The following is a 21,763-nucleotide window of genomic DNA, read 5'->3' on the forward strand; positions in this document are numbered from 1 at the left end:
CTTCTCTTTAAAAAAGAAATTATAGTTTATATTAGGGTGAAGCAAATTGCTTTTTTCTGTCTTGATCACCTTATTGGAAAAAAAAATTACTCATAGAGCCATAAACTTGTGAAGACATAACTCAAATTAGCTTTACAATAAAGCTACAGAAAGCCAGTAAATATCTGTATCTGGTTAAGTAGGATTCAAATTGCAGTAGTAAGAATGGAAAATAAACCATAAGTAACATAACCAATTGACGGTATCTCAACAGGGGACAGGCTTTAACCAACTAAATCAGAATCAGCAAAACGTGCAGATTCCTTTCTGTTCCTTTTTTATTTTTCCTGTTTGATCTTGTCCATTCAGAGTATCCTTTCTAACCCTGGCTAATAATAGGAGTAGGAACACTGCTCTGGAGTATTTTGTATCTGTCATCACACCTGATGCATTGGGTATGATTTCTCTTTGGCATGTGAAACTCCGCTACAGACTGTACTTCTTTCCTTTTCAGGTCTTGGAGATGAGAAAGTGTAACAGTGTGATATAAAACTGCCGTTCAGGAAACTGAATCTATGATGTCTAGGAAGCGTGAAATCTTTCCCTGAGTACACGCTTATGCACTACTCGAATTCCACCAATGTCCTTCAAACAAGACTTATGTAAAATTTATGGAACATGCCTTGAGCTGGCTCTAGGCTTATAAATTGCATTTAATTTTTTTCTGAAAATGCCATTTTACCATCAGGTTCAGCTGCTTTGATGAATTTCATTTGTATTTTCTTATTTTGTGTTTGTAGAAAGCCTGATACAGCAAGGCTTTGAAATGTTGTGAAGCCTTTTTGCATTTGCATTAATACAAAGGACTGTTAATAAAAGAAATGTAGCTGTTCACTTGTGTTTTGCCAGCTCAGTGCTCCAAAAGCCTCGCTCTGTCAGGTACAGCAAACTTTGCCATCAATTGCCCTTCACTGCTATAAGGATTTCTATCTGTTGTTAAGCCACACTCATTTTCCATCCCAATCCATTTAAACTGCCCTTTTTTTATACACAACATCTACTGAACTTTTTTTTCCATAGTAGATCATTAATACTACAAAAAGGTCACCTGGCTATTCCAAATTTTTACACTTGAGCAGAAAATGAAAGATCTATGGTAGCATTATATAGAACTAGTCATTTTGTGAGCAGGAGAACTTAAGAAATTTGTTTTTCTGTAGCTTTGTAGGTTCTTTAGCATCTAATACTGTTGTTGAGCTAATTTAGTGGGCTTTTCCCCTGGGAAGACGGAAGGGCGGTCAGAAAACCATCAGGCAACACTTTTAAAGATTTGCAGATTCCCACAGACACATTTAGCCATCAACAGGATTTTTTGAAACCTAAGTGCCAAAGTGATATTGCTATTGTAGGTGCTTTTAAAACACCACTTGGTATCTCTTTGCGTCTCAGGTCAAAACAGACCTTTGAAGATGTTTACAGACCTTTAGAAATCTGCCTGCAAAGGTCCCCAGTGACACTTGAATGTTCAAGAAAAAATGGTTACGGGTAGCTTATTCTATATATTCCTAATGTTTGGGGCGGGGGGGAGGAGGAGGAGGGCTGGGTTTTGTTGCAGCATTCTCAGAACTATCTATAAATAAGCAAAACAGAAACTTGGCATTTAGTCTCAGCTACTTTCCCAAATGGACTGCAGGAATTTGCACAGACAAATCTCCCACTGAAGCCAGCAAGGATTTTATCACGAAAGGTCCCAGACTTGTGTTGAGAATTAATCTCCCACCCAAACACAGCTATAAGAACTCCTTGCACAATCCTCTTTGCAGCTTTGGAGCATAAGAAAAGGGTGCAAACCAGGGAAATAATGACATAAGGCCAGGCAAAATGTGCATTCACGATGACACAGAATACACTACTAGACCCAATGACAGTCAGTTATGACCCGTAACTGCGTATCAAATATGACATATGGTGCCATTTAAAATATATGTGACCAGGCGCAGTGCATGTCATTTATGACACATCACCACTGGTTTTTTGCAGAAGATGGGATTAAATGACTCACCCCAACAAACTTCCTGAGAAACTCCCTGGAGGATTCAATGTCTGTATTGGAGAGCTCAATGTAGTCTCCCATCATGCCCTCTTCTGTGGCTGGCACCTCCCGGTAGAAGTGTTTGGCCCTGGCGTAGAACTGCATCTCCCCATTGATAACTTGACTTGTCAAAGCGTAAAGTTTCACTGCAAGCAGATAAATCACTATTTTATTCTTAATGACAGATACTTCTCGTTTAGTTTATTGCTCTGGAGGCATGACCCCAGATCTATAAAATTAAGTTGAGCCTTCAAATCACCAAACCTCTTTCTCTAAAGCAAAGACGGAAGGTAAGGTGTTGGATTTAATCCTGCAAGACCCTGAAGTGGGACAGCCCCCTTTGGGTAAATTCAGTGCCTCCCAGGCTCAGACATTGGTTTTGCTGTCACACTATGTCTTCACATCAGTGAAAAATAATTTCAAGTTTGAAGTGAACATGCATGCCAAAGAGAACAAGGGGTTCGATTTGCTCCCAGAAAAGCTATGGGCGGCACTTATTGCTATGCAGGGTCATAATTTCCACTATCACAAACCTAACCGTTTTGCAGATTTCCATATATGCTTTCTAGCCATTGACAGCTGCATGGAGAGTGCACCAAGAAGAGAGTGGATGAATGAGGCACTTGCCCTGGTTTATTTTTAGAGATACTATACAGTCTGTGGCACTGCCAGTAAGCTGAACCACAGAGCAGATGGCAGTCTCAGGTCTAAATGAGTATACTGGGGGGGGCGGGGGGAGACAATTTAGAAGAGACAGTCCTAAATTGTCATCTGTCAGAGATCAAGGGGCAAGATAATCAGTGGGTGATATACTGGAAAGTTCCTGTGTGCCAGAAGCTTGGTTGTTTCTTTTCCTTGCTTGGCTATTTTGCTGGTAATATACAGCAATCATAAGTCTGAATCTGTTTTATTAAAACTTGTGAGCTTTGCTGGGTAAAGGGCTATTTTCCTCTATTCTTTAAAAAACTGAGGTCTATCCTCTGCATCCTGTGTTTTTCTATACTTGATGTGCATCAGCATATCAAAAGTAATTATGTTTTACAGCTCAAAAGTTTGGATGGAGGCAGGCCATAAGCAGTTTGCTTGGAAACCAGTACCTCTTACTATCTCATGCCCACATACAGGTGTCCGGGCACGTTCCTTTGTGTCCGACACACAGCTGTTGCCAGACAGACCTTCCAAGGAAAACACAACTACAAGCCTGTCTATGAAAACTAAGCAATAAGGAGGGATGGAGTCACGCTGGGAACAAATCTTTGCGAGCACCACCTTGCAGCGTGAGACCAGCTCTGCTGCAGATTCCCAGCCTGCTCATGGAACTGGAAATGAGCCGGCAGCAAAACATCTTTTGGGTTAATAACAATGGAAAGGGAGAGCTCCCTGCCAGCTGCGTACACAGAAGGACCAGGGAGCAGTACTTTGTCACCGCATCTTTAAACATCCATGGGAGGACTGCTGGTCGCTCTAGGAAGGGTCTGAACAGGCCATGCCTTGCTTATGCCGGCTGGGGAACAAGCCCTCCTCACAGAGGATGAGAGCTAGGCCAGAGGCCCTGAATATGAGCCTGGAATGTATTTATTGAGGGCAAGCAAGCTCAGCAGGGAATGATAAGTGTGTGCCTGCCCATCCTCAGCAGGAGAATGACATTTTGGAGGCAAATGAGGGGGGGACAAAGGAAGTAGGATGAGGAATAATTACCACCAAGGACCACTCGGAACAGAATAGTGCTATTGGGTTACACATAAGCAGCATGCCTGGCATATCCTTCATCCAACAAAAGCAGCATTACCAGCCCCTCTTGTCATCACCTGCTTAAGTCAACTGCCGAACGGATACTATTAAAGCTTTAATCCATTACACATTTATGTTATGCCTGAGAAATTTATACCACGAGAAGCACTGAGCCCAGCAAGGGTCAAACCTGGGAGTTTTACACACTCCACTGATTATATTCACATACTCAGAAGAAAACATTTAGCTGAAGAAGTTAATACCAAGGGGGCAGCAGCCAATCCCCAGCATAACTTGGCCAGGGTGGCTTCCAGAGTCTGGGAAAAAGACTCCATCGGTGGCTGTGATTCCTCCAGTAAGTGATGTCCATCTTCCTCCAGGAGTGGCACCATCTTGTTTTCTCTGTGTCTTTTTTTTCTCCATTCCAGATGCCGGCCTGTCTGGTGAACAGAACTGAATCCCTGCACGTTGGCTTTGCAAGATCTTCCATATAAGAGTCCAGCGATGATTTCTAGGGCTTGTTCAATGGACCTATCAAGGGACAGTGATTTAGCCCTTTCTGCTAGACTGAAGAGAAAGGCATTTACAGGCTGTTTGCACACTAGGACAGGGTGCTGCAGGCAGCTGGCAGCATGAACAACAGATATTCAGAGTCCTTCTACTCCAAACACGAGCCTGACCCGAGGCAACACATGGGGATGATACGCTGTGCAGAATATCAGATCTGTAGCATGTGCTCTCAGATTTCTCACTCAAAACCAGTGTCAGGCTCACAGAATGCCTGCCAGGACTTGCATGCATACACCAGCTGACTGGGCTCCTCCCGGGCCAGCTGGGGCCCCAGAGCCCTGCCTTACGTGCTGTCATCTGAGACCGGCTCTAGTCTCAGCATCCATAGGGTTTTCTCTACCCATCAAATTTTGTAAAGATCTTTTAATGCAAGTCTCCCACCTGAGGGCATGCAACGATACTGGCTTAAGTAAAGGGTGGCACTGTACCCCAAGTCTTCTGTGGACCCCCAGAGTCTCACTCATGCAGCGTGCAGATCTGTGCAGATGATTTCCACCTCTTGCTCCCTCAATGTTACTCCTCCCTCTCATAAATTTGCAACGCTGCCAACTCTCCCAATGCACAACCCAATTTTCCTGACTCAGCCAGTCAGTCCCAACTCTGATCTGCCTCGCAGCTGTGCCTGGCATGCAGGCTCCAGCAGCAGGACCAGAGAGAGAGGGAGGTTTGCCAGCTTGCAGGAATCTACCCTAAAAGAGAAGTGCGAGGAGGCACACATGTCCTTGGTGGCAGTTAGTATTGCAGCTCTGCTCCAGCGTGCCTCCTTCTCATCACAGGACTTGTCTAGCCAGAGGCATCTCCCTTTCCATGAGCCATGTGGGACTATCTCATGCATCAGGAAATTAAATACTTGTTACAGATACACAGCCTGATTTCAATGAACTTTGTAAAGTAGGGCACAGGCAGGACAGGATGATGGAGGCTGCAAGTCTCTCAGAGACTGGGCGCAGGAAGAGCAGCTTTCTCTCACAGACAAGGTTTTCAGTGTTAAGGCAGGTGACTTGTAAGATTTAAGGTTAGAAATGCATTTCTAGTAAAGTAAGAAGAAACTTTTTTCATGGCGCACTTGGTCTCTCAGCCTAATCTGCTGGCAAGTCCTCTGAGTGGAGATGGCTAAACCAAACCCACTGCAAAAGCAGGCTGAGAGCAGGAACTGGCTCCCTAAAAGTCACTCCACAGACATGAGATGTTAATTTTCAGTCGCTGCAAGCACAGTCTGGATGCAGAGTGTTGATCTACAGCTGAATGCCAACCCCTGGTCTAGACAGAGGGTATCTACCTAAGCCCTTTTGCCCTGCAAAGTCCAAAACATTATCTCTAATATTTTCTTATGGATCAGTTCAAAATTTTGTTTTCTAGTGCTTATCTAAATCTCTAGAGAAATGGACTGCTTAATACGTAAACCAGGGTGCAATCACTACCTGCAGTAGACTGTCTTACAGTTCTTGGTTGCAGGGTTTACTCGGCTAAATTTCCCTGGCAGAAGTAAATGTTGCAACTAATTTTTTGAAGTTTTTATTTGTGAACATTATTTTGTGGCTGCAACTGCTTTCTGCAAGATATTGAACTAATTCCAGTTTGGCTAAGCATTCCATTTTAAATGCAACATCTGCTTTGTGCATCAGTTGAAAAATAGTTATCTGAGTATAGGGTAGAATTCACCTCTCCATTGTGGCCTGAGAACCATTTAAATTCTGTTTTATAGAAGATTAACATCAGCCCACCCCCAAAGCAAATTTTACTTACACGTGCCTCACACATGGGAATATCTGTCTCTATGGACCGATCATCTAAGTTTTCCACTGCAGACCACACCCCACTGGCACCGAGTCCCACAGCCCGTGTAAACACATGCATAATTTCCAGCATCTGACCAGCTCTATTAAAGTCCACTGGGCTTAAGGGCATTCACACACATTTAAGTACATTGTTGGATCAGGGCCTAAAGTTACTCATGTCTTTTATTTATAAATGTTACCCTGTTCTGTAAAAGTGACATATTTCTCTTAACAGGCTGTGATACCAGATACGCTCAGCTCCTAAGCAAGCATGCCTAAAAGCGCTGCACCACTGAACCTAGCAATGGAGTGGGAGGAGCATGGAGTTAGCATAGCTTGAAGCAAGCTTTCTACCTTGCTGACCCTGGGCAGCACCGCAAGTTTCAATGTGAGGCTTGATTTCAGTGTTATTATTCATGTTTAGGGTTAAGCACACAACTTAACTGCTAGGTCACAGTCTTAGTGTTGCTTTAGTCGTTTAATACTGTTTACACAGAGGTATCTGGATCTAGTCTTGAAGCTTGAGAAGTTCAGTTCATTTCTGCTTGGTTCCACTCTGAACTGAACTGGAAAATGTCATTCTGCAGAGATATTCAGACCCACCACATTCTCGCCTCTCCACCACAGAGAGCACTGGATCACAGGATAATCCAGACTGGAAGGGACCTAAGGAGGTCTCTAGTCCAAACTTCTGCTCAAAGCAGGGATAAGACATGAGGTCAGATGAGGTTCATCAGGACTTTATTCAACTTGGTTTTGAAAGCCTCCAGTAATGGAGAACTGTAGACCTCCCTGGGCAACCTGTTCCAATGCCTGACTGTCCTCAGGGGGAAAGAGTTTTTCTGTATAGCCAGTCTGAAATTTTGTTTCCATTTACGCCACTGTCTCCTGTCCTCCTGCCTCACACCACTGTGCAGAGCTCAGCTCCATCTTCTTCATGATCTTGCAGGTACTGGCAGGCTGATATTTGGTATCCCTGAAGCTGTCTCTTCTGGCTGAACATGTCCCATTCCCTTAGCCTCTCTCCACAGGGTATGTGCTCCAGTTCCCTCACCATCTTGGAGCTCATCCAACTCACTCCATGTCATTTCCTGCATTGGGAGTTCAAGACTCCATGCATATCGTCTAAAGACTGCTGCATAAAAAGGAATAATCACTTCCCTTGATCAACTAGCTATGCTTTTGTCAATACAGCCCAGGATACTGTTGGCCTTTGCTTCCAGGACACACTGCTGGTTCATGTTCCGTTGCTGTCTACCAAACCCTTATCAGCAGGGCTGCTCTCCAGCCAGCTACTGCCCAGCCCGTGTTGCTGTTGCCAAAGGTTCTTTTTTTCCAAGTGCAGGACTTGGCATTTACCTTTGAATTTCAGTGAATGTGAATTTCACTAGGTTCCCACTGTCTCCTTCCTCCAGCCTATTTAGGTACCTCTGGATGGCAGTCCTGACCTAGAAATTGTGGACAAGTCCTGACAGTTGACTGCAATCTGCAAATGTGATGAGCAAGCAGTCTTTCACCTCCTCCAGGTTATTGATAAAGATATTAAACAGGATAGGTCCCAGGACAGACCTTTGCGGTACCTCCAGTGACCTCAAGATTTGACCACAACTTTCTGAGCCCAATCACCCAACCACTTTTTACCCATCCGATTGTCCACCCATCCAGACCATGACATCCTAGCATCCTGTGAAATTTCTTGGATGTGTATTCAGAGCGCCCAAGCTACCCCACATTACCTGGCCTTATGTACACTTTTACTCCATGACAATAACTGTGGAGTAACAGACATACTGCATCTTCACATGAAGGCTGGACTCACAGTATCTTTTCCACAGAGTCAAATTAATTTGGATATGCTGCCAATAAGCTGGAACACTTTTTAGTGAAGTTTTAATGATTCAGGTCATGAAAAACCTAGCAGAGGGGATCTTTAGTCTGACAGGAACAATTTATGAAGCTTGTTGGCTAGCAATGGAAGTTCAAATAAAATTCAGACAAGAAATAAAATACAGTTTTACAAGAGTGAAGCAATTAGGCCCGCAAACAGCTTAATGATGGACTGATGGATTCTCAGTCATTTGCAGCCCTTAAACCAAGGTATTTTTGTCTTCATAAATATATACTGCAACCCAGTCATAAGTTACAAACATGATGCAGGAACTTTTATGTGAAATTCTAAGCTAGATGTTCATAATGGTACCCCCTAGCCTTAAAATAATCTATTAGTACTTACACTAATAGTTACATTGTAGGAAGTCCAGATCAGTTTCTAATACGTTATTTTTCAAAACAAATGAAAGAATAACATTTTTGTAGACTTCTTGAGATTACAGCAACCCATAATTGACTTTCCTTCCTTTCTATCTTTCCTTCCTTTCCATCGTACACAGCTACCTACCACTAGGGGTAGTATTATTTACCTTCCATGTTTCATTTTAAATGGCTGCAAATATTGCTGTATGTAAAAAGCCACATCAAAATACTAAAATAACACGGAAATGCTTTTTCTCTTTATAGGACTCATGAATTCTACCATCTTGAGCAGTTCTCTGTGGAGTCTGTATAGTTTCACACAATCAGGTAAAATAATCTACTCGTCTAAATGGATCTTTCAATCAGGAAGAAGCTCTCAAGAATTCACTGTGAAGAGCACATCTTTTCCATCTCCAAGACGTACAATTCTCAGATTGAGTGGAGGCTGAATAATTCTGCTTAAAAACTGCCATGCTAACATAATACAGACTCAGGTGAAATCTACTTTTTGGCTATAGTCTCCTGGGGAAATTCTGGCTCTTATTCAGGGTCAAATTTTCATAAGAAATGCACATGCATTTTCTGCAGCTAAAAAAATGTCTTGGCATCCTGTACCTGAGGCTTTCGCTGAAATTTAGCTATAAACAAACATTTTAGAAGCATTCTTCTCCCAGATAACAAACAGCCTGCCGCAGAGATCTGGATTACAGAGACCGTTTAAAAAAATTTTAAAATCGTTACCTTTCAAGCACTTGTCCAAAACAATACATATGACAAGGCCAAGGACACACTGAATGACAACAAAACAAGGTATCAGGCAACAGAAAGTAAGGCCTGTCAGCTCTGCTAGTTTTGCATTTGTCCTTCTGAATTCCCAACAGGTCAATTAATGTTTTACCTAAACGGTGACAAAAAAAGGTACCATCATCCCCAAACCAAACTTTCTTTTACTCTTGTGGTGTCTCCCTTTCCCCCCTCTAACAATCTGTGGAGTATTTAGGTAAAACAACAGGGTACTGAATAAGAGGGAGCTGAGAGAGAGAGAGTACCAAATGGTTTAGCTAGCACTATATTCTCTCTAGCCAGGCTTCTCAAAACTACTACTTATTGTCATTAATGTGTCTGCACTCAACCATCTAACATGATACGTCTTTCCAGAGCACAATCACACACACACACAAACGCTTCTCCCCACCAGCTACTCACCCAGGGGAAGCTTTTCCAGCAGATAAAGGTAACTCTGAAAGAAGTCATTTCGGATCGCCCTATGCAAGATGAAGGACATACTGTGCCGACAGAGTTCTTCGTCTGTCTTGTGCCAGCGTGACTTAAAGGCCAAATGTGCTGCTTTATACGCCATGATAAAGAAGTTTTTTGCAAGGGTGGACAGTTTCTGTGGCTGGTGCTCTCTGGAGGATCTGTCCTTCCGAAGAGGCAGAGACAGCGTCATTTAAATTGTGGCAATGTGCTGTCATTCTATATCGGGGTGTGTGTCTAGCGCAGTGCAGGGGGTGGAGGCAGGCAAGAGGGGAGTGAGAAATGCTGGCTGTTGGCACTGGCTCAGAGTAATCTCTGGAGTGTCGCCCTCTGAAACGAGCAGGTGCTGGAAAGTGATAAAAAACTCAACCAGGAAATTGCTTAGCCAGGGTAAAAGTATATCTACTCCAAAAAAGAGTGGCTTTAATTCAATTACACGTTTCCTAATCTATTCAGCTTTCACTTCAAAGGAACTCAGATATAATCCAGGATCTCCCATTTCCCTCTTTTATATCTCACAGGGCAATTTTGTTTCTCTGTCTCCCCTTGCTATTTGTTTTTCAGTCCAGGGCACCCAAGAGGAAGGCCAGGAGACAGAAAATGGACATGTCTCTACACAAACTGTGTGTCCTAACAAACTCCATGCTTTGCCACTGTGTATGGCAGGGCAGGTCACTCTCTGTGCATTACAGTCTGCCCGGGTTCATTTAGTCTGTTTAAATGGTACAGACTATCTCATCATCAGAGGCTAGCTGGAAGAAATTGCTGTCTGGGAACACAGGAATGGTAAAGCCAGGGAAGGGTAAGAGCTTCTTCCTTTAGCTAACAAAATACACAGAAAAACAAAAGGACATAAACTGCCCACTAACAAACTTAGACAAATATATTAGCTGGAAAAGAGAAGGAGGTTCAGGCCACTACAGCAGGCAAAATTCAAGAAGAGGGGGAGTAGGGCGAGAAGATGAAGGGCTTCTAGGATGGAGAATGCTAAGCTGCTGAAGGGGGCTGTATATCACTCATCCCAGAGAAGGATCAGGCCCTCAAGGGACAAGGAGAGACAGGTACTGCTTCAAAACCTTGTTTGCCCCTTGGTAGTTCAGACACTCAGCGTCGTAGAGCTTCAAGCCTCCTGAGTTGCAAAGGTACCTGGCAAAGGGATGGGGACTTTGTACTGGCTGCACTGACCTCCACACATTGTGCTTGTGAGGCTTTCCCCTTTTCAAGCTGTTTATTCCAGCTGTCTGCAGTGTAGGCACACTATAACACAGCAACATACGATCAGAAAGTTGGATGTTTCCAACACAAAAGGGCTGCCATATGTCCTGAGCAGTACTGCAATTCCTGACAAACATCTGATCAAGCTTCTGCGAAAAGAACAAAGAAGATCCAGCCTTCACCAAGGAAAATAGCCAGTAATTTGACTGCACCAGTGCATTCTTTAAAGGGACCCCTTTTCTACATTGGATGATGCTAAGCAGAATTTAGCAATGCGTCAATTAAAACATATTTTCCAACATGACCTGCTTCCTTGGAGGAGTCAATCTCTGTATCTCTGCTTTGATATTACTTATTAAAAGTATTTAGGGGCAAAACCATCCCTAGGTATTACTACCTTTCTTGTTTCCCCAACTACCATCCTCGTTCTCATTGGCACGCTGCTCCCCCAGTTGTTACAGTTTACATGACAGGGCAAACGTGTTGGAGAACAGATCAGTGAATAAGATAATTCAGAAAAATATATTTATTTTTCTTCCAAGTTGGATCAGTTCTCCAATCCAGCCAACAGCTGACATAAGGGAATTTGTCATGTGCTACAATATGGGGGCTGGAACATTCACCTGGGATGGTGGTGTGGAGGAGGCAGTCATACAGCCACAATACACAGCGGCGTTATCTCCTCCCTGTATCGTGTCACAGAGGTGTGCTAGAGGTGGTTCCATGACAGCCAAAGGTAATCTAAGTACTGGAAGATATGTTTCTACGCTCCCCCCTCTCCTTGCTCACCCATTGCTGCTGTTGGGGTCTCCGCTGAGCCATTTCAGCTTCCTACATCAATTGGCTTTTTCTGTCTGGTCAGCACTGTGAACCAGCTCAGTGCAGAGCTTACAATTGCCAGCAAAGTGCAGGAAGGGAGGCAGAAACACACTTTGAGTATGGGGTGGAGAGAGTGGGGTCATGGTATTGATTATATCAGCTCTGGAGCCACTGCACCAAAGTCTGAGCCCTTCCTCAAACAGAGGGCTCACCAGCCTTAGAAACTTCAGCCATCCCTTTAATTACTCAGTCTCAAATTTCTGTCTGGCTATGTATCTATCAATCAGACAAGCATAAGGCTCTCTCCAACTAATTTTGAAATATCTGGACCCAGACACAATCCTGGTGTATCTCTTGGTCTTCTCACAAATCTGGCCCTTTCACTTTGCTTATCTATTTTCAGCCACTTGCCAGTTAGTGTGCCAGGAATGGACACGTCAAGACAGCATGTTAATGCTTTGGAAAGATGTTGCACAAGCTCACTTTGTCACCGACAAAAGACACCCAGAGGACCTCAGAGCCCATTTGACACCGCATTTGTTCCACATTTGACACCACATTTCACATTTGTCATGGCCGTAGTTTTGGCAATGCCCATTGTGTAACAAAGTGACCCCTGTGCTTGGAGTTAGCAGTGACTCCAAGCATGAAACCTAAGCCCTGACGTGTCCTAGTGGAGTCAAACGCTAGGACAGTACTATGTCCCAGCTGGGAGGGTGCTGGGACCACAGCCCCACGGCTACCCATAACTTTGACACTCATGAGGTCCACAAGCGCCTGGGCCTTTACATTTACTAGGAGGACGTGAAGTGCAAAAGCATAAAAGGGCACAGTTTCTCTTGCCTTCTGTGCACGAGTGGGGCTTAACTATCTCTTTGGGCTCCCTGGTGCCTACAAAGTGCCACAGTGACTGTGCCTCCCATGAAGTTCTGTCAACTTACACCCACTAATAATCTGGCCAGTTAGCACAGAGAATACATACACATGGGAAACAGGGCATATTTCAGGGTCACTCCCTATCTTTTTAATGCCCTGCTAGTGATCTTCTCATAACATACTCCTAGCCCACTTTCCTTATGGAAAAAGATATGTGCAATCAAGTTGTGTACATCTCTGTCTATGACTTCTATTACCCCATCACCAAACAACATTTAAACCGATCTATCTCAAACAAATCTCAGAACTACGTCAAAGCTTGCATCAAAACAGTAGTAGACTAGAAACAGGTCTCATCCTGGTGTCACTCAGCAAAGTGAGTTTTGCTCTTTTGAAATACCGTAAAACCCATAAGGAGGGATGAGTACATCTGCAACTCTCTTTCCGAGGTGCAATTCTCAGCCATCCAACGCAAACATGTCAGAAACAGCAGTTCCCAGGATTAGTTTTTCAGGCTAAATGTAGTTATAACTCTTTTTGATAAATTAGTGGTGGGTTTGACTCACAATAGTCCTGCCCCCCACAAAAAGAGTGAAGATCTACAGAAGGCTGCATAAACACTAATTCTATTTATTGTTTGCATGTGATCAAGACTAAATCCTTGTTCCAAACAGCTCTGTAATCTCTGAGTTACCGTGAACATGCACTCAGTCCTCAGATACTAGTGCAGCATCAAGTACATCACAAGAGCATCAAGCCTTTTAATGCACTTTCAAAGCACTTCCTATTGCTGTTAAAGGTTAGGCAGAAACATAAATGCCTGAAAAACACCACAGAAATAGTAGTTTTTTTCAAAAAGTGGATGCTGTATTCTCTGCCTATTTGTCAACAGCAGGCTCTTAATGTCTTCTGCTAAGAACAACTCACAACTGCTTCATGCTATCTTCTGAACAGAATTAGTATTCGTCTACCCAGAGGCTGCAAACAATTCAAGCACTATTATATACCCTACCTCTCCATTAACAAGAAGTGCAGGGCTTGAGTATGGGCATAAGGGTCCCCATACTACTTGTAGGATCACTGCTAAAATGTGAGTAAGCCCACTTCTTTAGTTTTCTTTCCCAAAAGGCTGTTTGATTTTTTATGAAGTTGAAGCCCGCTAGCCAGCTTTTTTCTTGGTAGTAGGGATGCTGGAGAGTCTGAGCCTCTGGATAAATGGAAGCCCTACACTACAGTAACAGTAGACACAGCCATAATACACGACAGTCATTGCCTGGAACAGCTTCTGATCTAAAATATGAATATGCTTGTATTTATGTGTGGAATCAAATAGTTCCTCCGTGTGCCGTCTTCTTCCTCCCTGTGAGATCAGGCAGTTCTAGTTTTATCACAGATTAAAATGAAGGATCAGCTAGAGTAGCTTCTTGTTAAAATACCTGCAGCTGATCTCTGCCTGAGGGTAGCAGGTTTAAATGAAGGTATTAGATGGCTTATGATGAGTCACTGCAGGATCCAAGGCAGATCTGACTGTTGGAGCATCAGGGTATTTAAAGAGAAGCTGCACTTACTTTTATATTAGTAGGTAACTGTCTCTGCAGATCTGAGCTAAACACGCTACTTCTGAAACAGATCAGCTGCACAGAAGAGAAAAAGAAAAACATGTGCACTAGCTCCACATATCATGCAGGTCGCAAAAGGTCAATTTTGCCTTTAAATTACTGTGTTCTGCTTACAAAACACCTGGTATGCAATCTGATTTCCACACAGACAAGCCATCAGGATTACTGTAAGACGTCTCTTTATCTTAAAAAGGCCTCTATATTAATTCTTCTCCCTCACGCTCACGCCTGGCATATGCTGTCAGGAATAATGCTGTTAAAGCAAGTAATTTTTGTTTTATCTTTGATAACAAGTTTTTTAAAGTTCCTGAAAACCACAGGATCATGTTGATAGAAGAGGCACAGGCAGAGAGCACACGTGCAGTTATGAGGGCAGTGAAGAACAGCTGCAGGTTGGATGGCAGGTGGTAACCTTTACAGCCGACTTTGCTGCAGCCAGAAAAGCAACTGCCTGTACTGTACTGACTGCAGCTTCAGTGGCTTATTCAGAGCAACAGTGTCCGCCAGTGCCTGGGTGTCAAGCTGGGAAATAATAAAATGACAATGGATGCACTAATTGTCTGACTTGCTGAAGTCCAGAACTCTTAGTCACAATCCTCACCCACCTAAACTCTGCTCATGGGTACAATTAGACTCAGCAGTCTTCAGAAGTATTACTGTGAAAATAAGCTGGTTTTGAGTTGAGTGTGGAATTGAGAAAAAGTAGTGTTTTGGGTTGACGAGAAACTGAAATATTTCTCTCTTCTCACCCCCAAAAAAAAATTTCTGTGTCAGGCCAAACAAAATGTTTTGTTTTGTTTGCAGGGTTATTTCCCTTCTTTCAGTTATTTGTTTATTTGTAATTAAATTTAGGTAAATTTAGTTTCAGAGTATCATTTACAAGTGCAAACAATAATAATGTTGTTGTCACCAGCAGACAAGTCAGTCTTGCAAAATCACTCTGTGGCAAAAGGACCCAATGAAATGCAGAGCAAAACAGGTCCTTAGGCAAAGACCCAACCTTAGGATAGGACTTCTGATCTCTCATGAGAAACCCTTGCTTTGAATCACATTTCCTAAGCTGAGTTCACTGCCTGTAGGTCAGGATGACTCACGCCCTTGAGGGCATATACTGCACAATTCCTGTGCGTTTTCATGGGTGCAGTCACAGCAGCAATCTGCTATCATTTATACAATTGGAATTTAGCAATCTGGAGTTCCATCTAAAGCAACAAAACACAGCATGTGAGCCCTATGGGTAAATACATTATAATTCATGTAAATTAAATTGGCCAGAGCTTTATCCCTATGGAGGGAATACACGGTTCTTCCCCTCTAATCCTCCCAGCTCTGGAGCCAACATTAAATTACATTTTTAAGGGAATGAGTGAAGCTACTCTTAGGTAGGAGTGGGAGCCTGTCTCATCATGTCTCAAGCACGGCGACAGTCACAGCGGGACCCTGATTTGGAGATCCATAAACAGTATGCTAACGTAAATAGCGATATTTGGGGAGGACTCCTGCATGCTTTGGCCGTGAGGATTTTATTTGGTTCTGGTTAGGGACTCTCAGTAGTGCTGAGGCTGAAGAGAAGGAAGGGCAGGGTTCCTGATGAAACTGCAGCAGGGGCTGCTCTGTTGTTCTTGATAAGAAGCATGACAGCTGTGCCCACAACATCTGGTTTTCATTGAACCCTAGTGAGAGTTCCTTGCTGAGTCTCTTCCACCCCATATGTGGTGGTTTAATTGATGGAGCCTGAGAAGGTTTTAGGTCCAGCATGGAATGCCGTCTTTCACTGTGATATGTGACTCCAGATACAGTAAGGGCTGGGCTGCTTAGAGTCATCTTTTAAAAGCATTTCTTCTCAATATTGAATTTTGTGTATATTGCCCTCTGTTGGCTCAAGTGCATGATAAAGCTCCTTTTCTAGGTGAAAGCTAACAAAAATCTCTTTCTGGCTGAGTGGCAGGGTTTGTGGGTTTTGGAAAATGCAGGATCAAGTTTGCTGTATAGCCTTCTGCGTGCGTGTATGCATAGTTCATATCCCCCCATAGCTCTGCATTTAAGAATTCAGGCGCAGCTCTTTAACCAAGGAGGAAGGGGGCCTGGAGACTGGGTGTCTCAGCCATTGTGGACTGCACATAAGAACAGAGTTTTAAGGAGTGACCAGAGGGGATAGTGGTTTGGTGAGCCAGGATAAGGAGGATGTTGCACACTCAGGAAACAGCGAAAAAAGCAATAGAGAAATGCCTGTGGGATAACTGGGCAAGTGGGAGATAAGTTAGTCTTAAAGTCTTTCAGCTCTGGCACGCAACTGCCAGAAATGCTTTGGTAAAAAGTCTCTCAAGGCTTTATTTTCAATTCCAAAGCAAAAGGAAGATGGCAACTCACACCATCAAAGCTCCTTCTGCACACAACACTGCCAGAAAAACATGCCTTTCCACTTCCTCTCAGCTGGATCCTTACTACCTAAGGCATATGACTGACCCATCTGCTCAGACCAAAAAGCATCGGGCCCAGTTATCTTGTCTCTGACAGCAAACAGCAGCAATGCCTAGGGAAACAGTCTAAACCCATTAGCCAGGCAATGTGCTTTGGCTGGTTCTTAGCACTTACATTCTGCTTCTGCACAGAGCCAGACCAGGTATTTTCCTGAACCCTTAAAAGGCCCTGGCATGAAAGGCCCCATCCTGGGTATACCAGGGCACGTGCTAGTGATGTGACATGAAAGTGGGGTGATACCAGGAGGGGACAGCCTTTCTTTGGTGTGTGAACATCATCACAAAACAGAAACTCCAACCCGAGGTAGAGAGTGCAATGGATAACAACATATCTGTAGAAAGAAGTGATGTGGGCAGACCACGCGTTAGAGAAACCATTTAACCTTTTGCAATATGTCTCTCTTATTAGAGAGGCTGAGATGTGAAGAGCCAGGCTTTCAGATCTGGAGCTCTGTGGACCCCTCCTTGCTGTCGGTTAGGATGGCAAACATCAGACTGGCATTTCCCTGATCTGGTACAGCAAGACATTTCATAGCAGTGGTGAAGAACATCTTTTTTCTTAGGGTAGTTAAAACTAGACTGGAAAATGTGTTGTTCCGTAAGCCACAGAGCAACATGACACTTAGTTTCTTTTAGATTTGTGTCTTACTGCTTCTACCTGAAATAAGCCACATGCCTCCTCTCACTTGCCATCTATCGTGAAAGACCCACCCTGGACAAGAAACTCCCTGTGCAGCAGCCAGTCTGGAGCTGCTCCAGGACACCTTGGCCAGCCTGTCCATCTGTGCTGTCTGCCTGGCTAGCGTGCACAGAGTGACCGACCCCTTGCTGCTGCCAAAGAGCTGAACTCTGCTTAACTCTCCCTCAGCGCAGTCCCTATCATGGGTCTCTCTCATCTACCTGGCAGCCAGAGCACACGAACCTCTAGGAACTTGATTAACTTTCAAACTCTGTGCACATCTTTCAATGGCGATTGCACTTGGCCAACATGTCATGAATTTATTAGAGGGAGGAAGAAGAGACCTGATGAATGCATGGATAGGTAAGGCAAGATAAAACTAATTTCCTGAGGAAGCCAAAGGAAAACAAGCTGAAAGGAAAAAAGAAAAGTTGACTGTAGTGAACAAATCTGACAAGTGACCTTGAAAGGCCTCTTCCACCTTTAGGTCCTGAGAAGGAACGGTCTGGCAGCAGCCGTGTGTGCGTGTCGGTGCACACTGGGGAAATTAGAGGGATTCAGGGGCTGTAAGCAGCATTTTTAGTGGATCAGTAAAAATATCAGGAGTGTACTACCCCCTGCATTTCAGATACACTGTATTGGTGACACTGCTGGCTTGGATAGCCTTCATCCTCAACTCATCTCTGAGCTGTGTGGAGTTTCACAATACCACGAACTAGCAGTTAATTCCTGTGCATGCCTTGGAACATTAGACTCAGTTTCTGGAAAACTAAGTGATAAGTATCAAGGGGCAAGAAAACTAGATTAAGCCCAACTCCTGGACAGCATAAACAAACAGGAACATGGATTGCAGAGACTATAAACACACCTCTTCTTGTGAAATACTGCTCTTACACAGAGGAGTGGCCCAAAATTTGCAAAAAACCACCTTTGTTCAGAACTGAAAGTAGAAACCTAAATGATCACGACTGGAAACTATTTGCTTTGCAAGAACACTTTCTATCTGAGCTCCCAGACTAGAGCCATTCAAAAGCCAAATGTATGTGTGTTGTCCTTTGGAACAAAAAAATAATCAAGACATGAAAAGTTTGAGATGGTTAAATGTTTCCTCCAGAGGCTGGGGATTAGAAGTCTGGGCAAGTAGCAGAGGAAGAAAAAAAGAGTAAAATAAAAGAAGAAACTCTTAAGTGACCTGACAAGGGAAACTTAAATCTTATTTTTAAGGGGTTAGGTTGTACTAAAGCTTGAAAAATTAAATCCACAGCTGTCTCCAGAGGACTATATCTCACTAAGAAAGCTTCAAGTAAGTTTATCATGTATCCAACACCTAGACATTGGACCTTGGGGACCACTAGGATAATATTTCCTCTGGATTAGCAAGAAAGCTAGCAAGTGACATTTGTATGAGACTAAGTTTAAGGGGTTTTCTTATTATAAAATGATAAATGAAGAATGAGCACACTGGGAAGGAAAGTTCTTGCAGTTTGTAAATCTAACACATCCCCACTATTTCTTTAAAAATGCACTGTTATCTCCTAAATTAGTTTTATTTGGTGACATCAGTAATTTGATGTTTTTACATCTATGATCCTCCCAGTGAGGATCAATGTGTTCTTTATGAGCAATATTTTTAATCTCATAATCCTCTTTATGAGGAATGCTTTTAATTTCAGGGACCATGAGCACTGGCATTGAGACAATATAATATATATGGAAAAAATTCAAGAACAAAACTTTAGGAAACACGGGATGGATCTGGCACAATTACAGTGCTTTCCTTCTTCTGGGATTCTTCACTACTAGCCAATAAAGCCCAGGATATGCTGGAATGCTATTAATTAACTCACCTCACTGTGCCTTGCCACGACAACTGATATGCCCCTGGGTTCCAGGGAAATCTTATGAATCATACAAGATGCAATACTTAGCCGGAGCTGGGTGAACTAAGGACAATTTTAATATGTTAACTTTGAAATCTGAAATCCAACAGCGAATTGAGATTTGTACAGAAGGCACAAAATAAAACTCAGATATCTACATAAATGCCAATGTTGGAGTTCTGTAGGATAAAGCACTTTTTATTTATGTATTTCGCACTTTCTGTGTCTGTCTAAAACATACCAGTGTGAGGAACAGACCACAGGTCCCCACAGAAAAATGCCTAGAGTCTGTGGATGGGCTGCAGTAATCTAGCATTAACCCTTTCTGCCCAAAAGCACATCAGTGACAATTGTGTTTTCCAGTTCTATGGAAAATCCTGAGTTACACACCCATGTGCTAGTCTGTGCCTGTACAGATGCATATGTAGGAAGTGTAATGAAGAAAAGGCACACATAGCAAAATTAAATGGGGAAAGTGAAATGAGGGGAATTACCTAAACAGCTTACAGATGGTAACTAAATTAGTTGAAAGCTGAAGGATTGTTTTTTCAACACACAGCTCAACAGCATTGTAAAACTTCCATTATTGTAACCCAGAAGCTCATGAGAAATAGTAATTACCAGAGCTGAACTCCTGGGCTGTCGTATTTTCTTACTCATGGGCCGGACGGAGCAGCCCCCGATCCTTCCTTCCCCCAGTGCTTTCCAGACTCCTGGAAAGTACAGCTTGGGAGGGTGAAGAATATTTCTGTGTTCCCTTCCACGTCTCAGGTCTCCTGTTGTCCCCCATACACCTTATTTTGAACACCGTCACCTTCCTCTTCTGATACAGTCTCTTCCAGGCACCCATACACTTTCCTGCCGTTACTTCACTGCGTTTCATGGCTAGCAATCCCTCTGGCTGTCTCTGCGCTGAGCTGGCTAGGACAGCACCTGGAATGCACTCTGCTCTAGAGCTCAGGCTGCCTGCAAATCACATCCACTCTCGTCAGAGGCATTTTGGAAAGCTCCTCAGGAAAAGATATCTTGCCTGATATCATTCCACCCAGAACTGATGGCCTAGGTGGAGTACGAGGTCTAGGCAGCAAGCAAGGGCAGCCTTAAGGCTCTCCTAACTGTGAGGGAAATGCTGCCACATCCCCCATGATGAGCCTTCACTCTCTGCATCCTGCTTGTCATCAGCTCCCAGCTGATTGTCACATAAGTTAACATTTTTTCTTACAACTCTCTCTGTTGTATACATTCTTCCAGTTTCTACCCTAGCCACATTGCCACAGATGATAGTTTTGGGAAGACCACTCAGGGTGAAGGTGTAAGTGCACTAAATTGAACAGAAGTACAGCATCTGCTTGGATTCCCAATGAGTCTAAAATTGACACATCATCCTTATCAATCATGATGTAAATAAAACAACTTAGTATAAGAACAGAACACATGAAAGAATTTACTGTACACTCATCATCCACATTCTCCTTCTTAGATTTAAAACCAGGAGGGACTTTCATGACCATCTAATTGACCCTTCAGTATAATACACAACAAAGACTCCCATCCCTTGATCCCTGCATCAAGACCAGCCTTATCATTACTAAGCAGAAGGATTACTTCATCCCCATAAACAATATGAACTCATCCTTCTTACCTATTCAGCATTGGAAAGACTTCAGGTGAAGTACTGTATCCAAGTATGGGCATGGCTCTTCAAGAAAAACACGGGTTGACTGAGTAGCTTTGATACAAAACCAGAATGGTTTTCTTGCAATAACAGCAATTCAGTCCTGGAATAGATTCCCCAGGAAGACTATAATGCATATCACTCAAGGTGGTATTAGGAATAATAGGGGTACAAATTATTTGGCTGGGGGCAGGGAGATAGGCTGAAAGAGGTTGCTTCAGCACAATTTGCTATAAACCTATGAGTCTGTTGAAGCTGAAGCATTTGTTTCACAAAGGCATCTACTCCTGACATAAAGACTGGTAATAATGGGAAAGCATCCAGTCGTAAATCCTAAGGTAAGTTATTCCATTGGTTAAGTGCTATCCCACTAAAATTTTATGCATGATTTCACCTAGCTTAAATGTTTCTCCTTGTGCTTCCACTCTGCTATGATTCTCATGTGCTTTGGTTAAAATTAAGTGGAAACAAATACAGAAATGCTGTTATCTGCAAAATGAGCTGATTTGTCATGATATGAAGAACAAGGCTAGTGTTGTCCAAGATAGTTTAAAAACTTAATGAAAAAGACTTTGGCTGTAAAGTGCTGTGCAAAAGCTTCACTTCTTCTAAGGAAATAGCCATTGTCTGAAATATTTTTATTACTGGAAATGGAAATTTCCCTTTTGAATCTGTTTGAAATGAGTAACTTGCGTTAAATCTGAGCAACACCTGAGCAACACCACTTCAGCTGAGGTACTCATTCCTTACTCTCTCTTTGCTTTTTTTTGACAAAAACTGAAAAAAAGGCAATTATTTTTGAGCAAAGTAGAAAGAATTTGATTATCACATGCAGAATCCTTTTCTTTTGGAGGGGAGGG

General features: G+C 43.1%; 1 protein-coding gene across 5 annotated transcripts in view; it reads right to left on the minus strand.

The window, feature by feature from the left end:
- NTMT2 (N-terminal Xaa-Pro-Lys N-methyltransferase 2) overlaps positions 1–9,887 on the minus strand; it is a 64,524-nt gene extending 54,637 nt beyond the window's left edge. For 2 of the 5 annotated variants that reach the window (XR_010072298.1, XM_063344402.1), the window contains exons 1-2: positions 9,610–9,887; positions 2,042–2,217 (exon numbers count right to left, since the gene is read on the minus strand). Coding sequence is in view for 1 of the 5 variants with exons in the window: in XM_063344402.1 (XP_063200472.1) it covers positions 2,042–2,217; positions 9,610–9,853 (420 nt within the window). In the remaining 4 variants the exon portion in view is untranslated. Of the gene's footprint in view, positions 1–2,041; positions 2,218–4,031; positions 4,334–9,609 lie in introns of those variants that run through there. The other 3 variants (XR_010072300.1, XR_010072299.1, XR_010072301.1) reach the window with 3 other exon arrangements.
- Positions 9,888–21,763: the final 11,876 nt, after the last annotated feature.

The sequence above is a fragment of the Chroicocephalus ridibundus genome, chromosome 8 (assembly GCF_963924245.1).
Source record: "Chroicocephalus ridibundus chromosome 8, bChrRid1.1, whole genome shotgun sequence".
NCBI lineage: Eukaryota > Metazoa > Chordata > Aves > Charadriiformes > Laridae > Chroicocephalus > Chroicocephalus ridibundus.